Raw genomic sequence first — 8,198 nt, 5'->3', positions numbered from 1 at the left:
TCGTGATCACACAGGCTGGTGTGATTCTTCCATGTGGGATTTGTTGTTTCTGAGATAGATGGCTGCTTGTTCACCTTCAAGTCTTTAAGACCCCAGATGCTATATCTTTTCATAGCCAGGCTCCATCAGCTTTCTTCACCACATTTGCTTATTCAGCCACTTTGTCTTAAGCGGTTGTGTCGGGAAGGTGAGCATCATAGAATGCTAGTTCAAGAAAACAAAGTATTCTTGCATTGAGGGAGTACTTGAGTCGAGGCCCAATGTCCATCTCCTACCTTAATACTAAATCTATAAATATATGCACACAAATCTATTTCTGCATCCTCATGTATAAATATATTTATCTATATACATGCCTTTATTTAAACCTCTATAAATGCCCGTTGTCTGCTAGCTCTTTCCTCTATTTTTCACTTTCCTCTTGTCCCACTATCATGCTCAGCCTTCATTTGGGTTACAGTAATTCTTCTTGGGTACATTACCCTTGATCACACCCTACCAGACCCCCTACACCCTCTTCACCACTGATTTGGATCACTGGTTGTTCCCTTGTCCCTGAGTTTTTTAACACCACTTCCTTTCCCCCGACTTCCCCCCTCTCCCATGCCCCCCTGGAACTGTCAGTCCTGTTGTTTTCTCTCCTCCAAATTGTTCATCCAGCCTATCTTATTTAGACATACCTGCGGAGATAATAACATGCACAAAAACAAGACAGAGCAAAACCAAGCAACAAAAGAAAACAACAACAATAACAAAAAGCCAATGACATAAAACAAAACAAAAAACACAACACCACTACAACAAAAAAGAAAAGCTTGTAGTTCGTTCAAGGACTGTTTGTTGGCCTTTAGCAGTGTTTTCTGGTTGAGTCTGATGGGATTCCATGCCCTGGCCCCAAGGTCTATTTTTGGTATTCCCTGGGGACTTCGTTGCTCTGTTCCCCTTGCTGTTCTGTTGCATGCCCTTAGTATTTTGCCTCAATGTGGTGGGATCAGATCAGGCGCAATTCCCACACTGTCTCCAGCATTGTCCCCTGGAGGGCTATGGGTCAGTGGGGGAGATTTAATTTATTAACAGGTTTACTTCCCCCACTTTATACATTGTACTGCAGAAATGCTTTTGCTTCTTCGTAGAGTGCTGAACAAAGAGATTTGCAACATGCAGTATCTATATAACATAGCCTCACGACCGTCTGGAACATTCTGAATTCCTGACTGGCCACCGAGGGTTGAACCCAGGCTCAGGCCTCTCCTCACTGTTGACTGGAAAATGTCTTAGGATCACAGCTAGCCTAGAGTGGTTACGATGTAACAACTGGATGTGTGAGGCTGTTAGCGGGAGGGCCAGACAAGAATGAGGCCAAATGCCCAGAAGCACTTCAGGATCATGACCTTAAAGTTCCTGGTAGGGCTGGAAGCAGTGAGACCTTTCCCAGGGCAGGCCTGCTGCCAGCGAAGGCTCCAGAACAAGTGTCCTCCTCCTGGCCAGATACTGCCGCACACAGCACCTTAGCTGAGTTCATTTTGTTCCAAGTTGACTCCCAAGTGTCGCAATTCTTGCTTGCCCTCATGTTTGAAATCCAGAAGGCAATGAGAAACCTTTTTGCACAAGCTCCATCACATACAATGACTGAACGGAAGGACCGAAGCACTCTAGGGCCAAATGCACTCTGGTTTCATGCTTTACTTTAACTGTGCTGTCTGCAAAGTGGGGATTCCATCCACCCACCCACCTGTCCATCCGTCTGGGCACTTAAGGAACTTTATTTCCCACCACGTTCTGGGCTAGGGAGGCAGAAAACAACTGCAATAGTGGTAGCAATACCCCTTTAGGAACCATTGGAAAACTGTCATTCAGTAGTCTGGGCCTATATTAACTTGCATGGCATTCCACTCTCTATGGGATCTGTTACACTGCCTCCTTAGGGCCTACAGAGAATGGAGACAGATAGGCTTATGCCTATATTGTAGACAGAAGTTGAATTATCCTCCATGATGGATTTTGATATGTTACCCAGTCAGGAGTAAACTATTAGCTCTTCTGAGGGTTTTTAATTCTTTATCTTTGGGGCTTGATTCTACCTGCCCGTGGTTACCAACTCATAGTAGCAACCCATGTGTTACAGGGTAGAACTGCGTCATAGGGTTTTCTTGACGGTAATCTTTATGGGAGATCGCGTGTTTCCTCCTACACTGCTGCTGAGTGCGTCCAAATGGCCAATCTCGATGTAAGTTCATGAGTACAAGCCATTTGTACTCATCGGCCCACGCAGGGCTCTTGGGGTCTAGAGATGCTGATACATAAAGCCTCTACAGAATTTGGATTGTACATCTGTGTTTATCTCTAGTTTTTCCCCCTATCATTACACAGCCTTCATAAATGTGATTTTGATGTCTGTACACTGTTTAATCATAGTTGGCATTTTCTCAGATTGAATACTTAAGTTTTCTGATTTTTTTACCATGATAAATGATACATACAGAATATTCTTGTTTGTGAATTATGATCTCTATCTCAAACCAGTTTACGCTATGCATTTTTTTGTGATGGAGTCATATGAGCCTGTTTTTATGTAGGCAGACTGTGCTTTACTCCATGTGAATTGTATCAGGGGTGACAGCAGTAGACGCTAGTGCTGAAAATATGAGACTTGTCAGAGTAAAGAACTGCCGTCTAGTCACATTTGGCTTGTGAAATTTGTATTAGCCGTTAGTGTGGATCAGAGGTGTTTCCAGGTACTAAGCAGGTATCTTGTCATTCCTGACTCAACAGGTACAGCCTCTTTCATTAGCAATGACAGCTGTTGGTCACAGGAAGATCTAAGCAGGAAACACTGTCTCTGAAAAGTCAGCAGAGGACTGCACCCGTTTTACTAATCACCCTTCCTCTCCTGAGGAGAGGAGAGTGCAAACAGAGCCTGACATCTTAGCCTGGGCATGTGTGCTCTGGTATTGTGTGTGCTGATGTTCCTTTTGACAGACATGTCCCTAATGTCTGTCAGTGATCGTATCTTCTTATTCATGAAGCTTAGGACAGTTGCTGGAGGGCCAGCTTCCAGGAGAATGGCGTGCATCCACAGCCCTCTGGCTTCCTTGGTCCCAATGGTCAACAGTGAGCCAACCCTTCAGAAAGCGTGCTCGTTCTGCTCCATTTCCTGAAGCATTTCCAGAGGCATCCCGCTTGGGTCCACAGTTCCTTTTCTTTTGCAGATTTTGTGCTGCTGAAAACGCCCCTCTCAAGGGGCAGCTCTTCTCACCTGTGGTAGTCAGTCTAGTGCACAATGTGTTAGCCCACCTAACGTCTGATCTTCCCAAGCCGACTTCTTGCCTGCTCCTGCATCTCCACTCCATGTGGAAGCAATGGGCTCTGGTGTTACACTCGGTGGCTTGGACTGTCAAGACGCTAACGACTGATTACACACATGTCTCTTATCATTTTCTAGAAAATAAGAAGTCAAGGAGGGACAGTCCTTCATGGGACTGGCGGGAACGGAGGAATGCCATCCGGCTCACCCAGGAATACACGGTGGAGACCTTGGTGGTAGCCGATGCCAATATGGTCCAGTACCACGGGGCAGAGGCAGCCCAGAGGTTCATCCTCACCGTCATGAACATGGTAAGTGTTGGAAGTGGGGCGTGGGAGCTTACTCAGGCAGGGCTGTGTTCTCAGCAACCAGGTGTTGTGTCTCTACCACCTCCCCGTTAAGGAGGAAATTGGGATGGAGTGGGTTGCACATCGCCTGTGACTGCGGGGCACTGCCGTGAGATAGAGAGTGCCTGCCCTGCCAGTGCCCCCCTGCTTGTGCCTCTTGGGGATGTGCACGGGCCTAGTTGTGCTCAATGAGTTATCTTTACCTGGATTCTGTTACCAGAGCTTTCCCAGACCCTGCCATGTGCAAGACCCACGCCAAGGAGACATAAAGTCAGCAGTCACAACCCTGCTCTAGGGAGCCAGCCCACTAATACAGGGAATCAAATGAGACCTAAGGAGACCCCAGCTTGATGTGTGTCGTGAAGACATGGCAGTAAGGAAGGTTGTTTGAAAGCCCAAGGGAGAGTCAGGCTGCTGAATGGGGCCGAGAGCAGCTTTCTCTATGTGTTGGCAGTGCAGGCTTAGAGGCTACCACCCTTAAGAGAAGAAAGGATCCCAGATCCTGGATGCTTCCTTCCTCCCCCACCTCCCCCAACTACCATGATCTGAATTCTACCTTGCAGGACTGGATAGAGCAGAGGTTGTACACTGGTGCATATGGGACCTGGAGGCACAGGGAATCCAGGGTGGATGATACCTTCAGGACCAGGGGTGTGAGGGGCGATGCTTGGAGAGTGGAGGGTGAGTAGGTTGGAAAGGGGGAACTGATTTCAAGGATCCACATGTGACCTCCTCCCTGGGGGACGGACAACAGAGAAGGGGGTGAAGGGAGACACCAGATAGGGAAAGATATGACAAAATAACAATCTATAAATCATCAAGGGCTCATGAGGGAGGGGAAAAAAAAGAGGACCTGATGCCAAGGGCTTAAGTGGAGAGCAAATGCTTTGAAAATGATTAGGGCAAAGAATGTACGGATGTGCTTTATACAATTGATGTATGTATATGTATGGATTGTGATAAGAGTTGTATGAGCCCCTAATAAAATGTTTAAGAAAAGAGATGGAAGGATCTCAACATACATCCCAACTCACCTATCCGACCCGTGTCCTACCAATCATTTGTAAAACTTACAGGCAGTTTGGTGGGTGTGGGGAAATAGTGCCTCAGCGGAGTAACAGATGAGAATGTGAAGCCATTGAACCACATGCCTTGTGGCCGCTCTAGAACATGTCTGGTGGGCTCTTCACTCTGGGCAAAGCGGGATCCAGTTAATTGCCAGTTATCCCCTATTTGTATTTCTCCAAGTTGTGGCCATAGTACTGGGCACAAATGTCCAGGCTCCCAGCCAACCTTGGTCTGGCACTTGGTCTCTGGCGCCATGGCACAGGCTTGCCCAACTCGCCCATGCATGAGGCCCTAACTCTTCTGAAGCCCAGACAGGTTGTGTCCCTGAGGCAAGCTGGCAACTTGTGCTGCAACACCTCCCAAGCTAAGGGGCTATGAGGCTGCAGTTCCCTCCCTGTTGTCCAGAGCATGGAGTCGGTGCCGTTGCCCCGCGGCTCTCAGCTTGCTGTGTGTGGTGCTGTGATGCTGGAAGCAAGGCCACTGGTGTTTCAAATGCCTGCAGGCTTATCCATGGGGGACAGCCTTAGACAGAAAAGCTGGTGATGTGCTGCTGAAACCAGCCGATGGAGAGCCTGTGGTCAGAATCGAGTAGTGTTGGGTATATTGTTGGATAGGCTTGAGGGTTGGAAGTCCGTCGACATCCACAGTGGCCACAATGGTGTACTTGAGCGTGTCAGTGATCATGAATCTGGTGCAGGACGGTGCGACAGTTTGTTCTGTTTCGTGTGGGCCAGCACGAGTCAGCCATGTATTTAGTAAGGAACCCCTCAGCGGCCCAACAGCATGTTTGGGGAGGAATGAGATAAGTGATGCCTATGGTATCCTGACTGGACCCGGCAGCAAGCCGGCTGCCTTCAGGTCCTACTCCCCCTTGCTGTCAGCTTTCCTCCCTCACATTTCACAGAGATGCCCAGGGGAACCCTTTGAAATCCAGGGCCAGGACTGTGAAGCACCCCCCACCACCCCATCATCACTTTCAAGGTGAAAAGCTTGCACGCACTGACCACAATTATTTCTACACATGGCAACTACAGTAATGTTCTTCCCCTAAATTTTTGCCACAGTATGCTCAGTAAGGTTTGTTTCCAACAGAGCGGACTTTTTGCCACTGAACAGCTATGCGTCCTGCAAGGGGGCCCCGGTGTGTGTGGCTGATGGGGCGCCTCCCTCTTTGGTGTGGTCATCTGCTACTGTGACCAGGGTCTGCCCATGCCTTCCCCCTTTTCCAGGTGTTAGCCTGGGCCACCATTTCCCATCCCGAGCTTGTCCCAACCTCCTGAGAGCTTGAGATGCTCATCTCGCCAAGTAAGGTCTGCCCTGCTGTCACCCCAGCACCCGTGTTTCACTGTTTCCACATTGGCAACTCCCCTTTCCTGTGGCCAGTTTCGTTATTTGTACTCCATCTTCACTTGCTTTTAAAAACCAACCTGTTTTATTCTCTTCCCCCATCTGTAAGCTCATGAAGTAAGACTCTCCACACTTTTACTACTGTCTTCCCAGTACCTGGGGGATACACAGGAGATGACCAGGAACCGCGGTGGAGCCATGAACACCAACATAACTGACAGGCCATGTACTAACCAGTATATACTGTCTAATGCTGAGGGCATTGGCTTCACACGCTCCATCTCATGATTCCCTTCCTTCTAAAACTCTTTTTATTCACAGTGGCACAGGTGTGTTCCGCTTTGCAGAATGCCTTTCTTATTACATGTGCTGATATTTTACTCGGCTGAGGCAGCCCCTGAGTTTCGTGCTGCACTCAGCCTTATTTGCCCCTGTGGGCTCCACGTCTTTCACAGTGGCTGCCGGCAGATGGAGGTCTCCCCAGCCCGGTGAAGGGACCTGTGCTCGGAGTTCCCAGCTAGCTGCTCTGCGTGCCTTACACACCCAGTCCTGGGGAGTGATGCCTCCATGATAGGGTCAAAGCTGCAGAGTCATGCCCGAGGACCTGGAAAGAGGGGAGTGGAATCCAACACTAGCTTTCCTTAGACGGGCCCCTGTTTCAAACAAAGCCAGGAGTGAGCTGGGCACAGGAGCCTGGCAGAACTTTGAATCACATCAGAAACTGGATTTGGACTGACTCGGCAGAGGAGTCCTATCCTTGGAGGAATACAAGGTGTCCCCAGGTCCAGAGCAGGGGAGAACCTTCTTCTGCCAAGGGCCATTTGGTACTCTGTGTTATCCTTCACAGGCCATGCTGGTCCAACATTTCATTAACTCACCCGATGTGCTGGCTAGGAGCCCTGCTGTCATCGTAGTTATATATTGGGCTACTGACTGCGAAGTCAGCAGTTCAAAGCCACCCGCCACTCCAACGGGGCTTTAGACTCCCTTAAAGAGTTACAGTCTTGGAAAAACACAGGGCCAGTTCTACCCTGTCTCATAGGGTAGACCCGGTGGCGGTGATAAAATATAGTGGCTGGAACTGCACTTCTTCAGTGAGGCATGTGATGTTAGCTGTTCATTGATGATGTGGAAGGCCTTGTATGCAGCCTGTGGGCTAAATATTCCTCAACCCCAGCTCCAGAGAAAAGCAAATGCCTCTCAGATGCTAGAAGGCAGGGAAGAGCACACGGGCTGCCTCTGGGTGACATTATGAGTGTGGGTGTAGTTAGTGTCTCTGTCTCCAGAGCACCATCTCCTGCCATGGACCGTTTTCAGGGACTCAGGTCAGGGTGGGACTCTAGAATGGTACTCCAGTTGCGCAGGTGAGGCAAACACAAATGGGTCTCAATACCCTTTGGTTTCTGCCCTGGGAGAGCTCACTCAGTGGGGAGAGGTTCCTCTACAAGAATAGGTGTTGTTAATTGCCCTTGAGTGGATTCTGACTCACGGAGAGCTCATGTTATAGAGTGGAACTCAGTATGGTTTTCTTGGTTATGATCTTAACAGAAGCAGGTCATCAGGGTAAAGTAAGATGCTGTTGAGTGGGGCGGGGGCGCGGGGGAGTCCCACCAAGCAGTTAGCCATTGCAAATAGGGCCTTCCGGAAGAGCTCGACTTCTTCACTGCATTCAGCTGTGTGTGGCTGAATTACTTTGTTTGCCTCTTCTATCCAATAGTCTTCCAATCCCCACACAATGACTGCCTGCAAATAGGCGCGTGAAGCTCTTAGGTGGGAATTGGTCAGTTTTATCATTCCACTGGGTGTAAAGTGAGCCCTCTCAGAAGCCAGGGAACCTCTCAGGACTGAGAGGGCAGTGCAGCACAGTTCCTGTTCGGAGAAGTGCGGGCAGCAGCAGCATGGAGACCAGCGGGCAGTGGCGGGCGTCCTAGTCCATGGAATGCATGAAGCGGAGTGTCTTTGGGCCACAGGCTGCTTTGCCGACTAAAGTGCCCTTTGGGCATCCCCTGGGGCCAAGGGAGCTTTGTTACATTTTTCTGACTCGGGCTGGTGTGGCTGAATGAGGAACGATCAGGGAGAATCTGATAATAAACCTTGGGACTGTGAACATTATCTGTGAGTTCTACATGGCC

The 8,198-nt window shown here is 49.2% G+C and overlaps 1 protein-coding gene across 1 annotated transcript in view; it reads left to right on the top strand.

Moving 5' to 3' along the window:
- The window catches only part of ADAMTS17 (ADAM metallopeptidase with thrombospondin type 1 motif 17), a 434,502-nt gene that overhangs the window by 66,927 nt on the left and 359,377 nt on the right, over positions 1-8,198 (top strand). Inside the window, exon 4 of the mRNA XM_075557910.1 lies at positions 3,443-3,615. Coding sequence (XP_075414025.1) covers positions 3,443-3,615 — 173 coding nt within the window. The remainder of the gene's footprint in view (positions 1-3,442; positions 3,616-8,198) is intronic.

This window comes from Tenrec ecaudatus, chromosome 9 (assembly GCF_050624435.1).
Source record: "Tenrec ecaudatus isolate mTenEca1 chromosome 9, mTenEca1.hap1, whole genome shotgun sequence".
Lineage (NCBI taxonomy): Eukaryota > Metazoa > Chordata > Mammalia > Afrosoricida > Tenrecidae > Tenrec > Tenrec ecaudatus.
The sequence above is the reverse complement of the archived record's forward strand: the minus strand, read 5'-3'. Positions and strand labels throughout refer to the sequence as shown.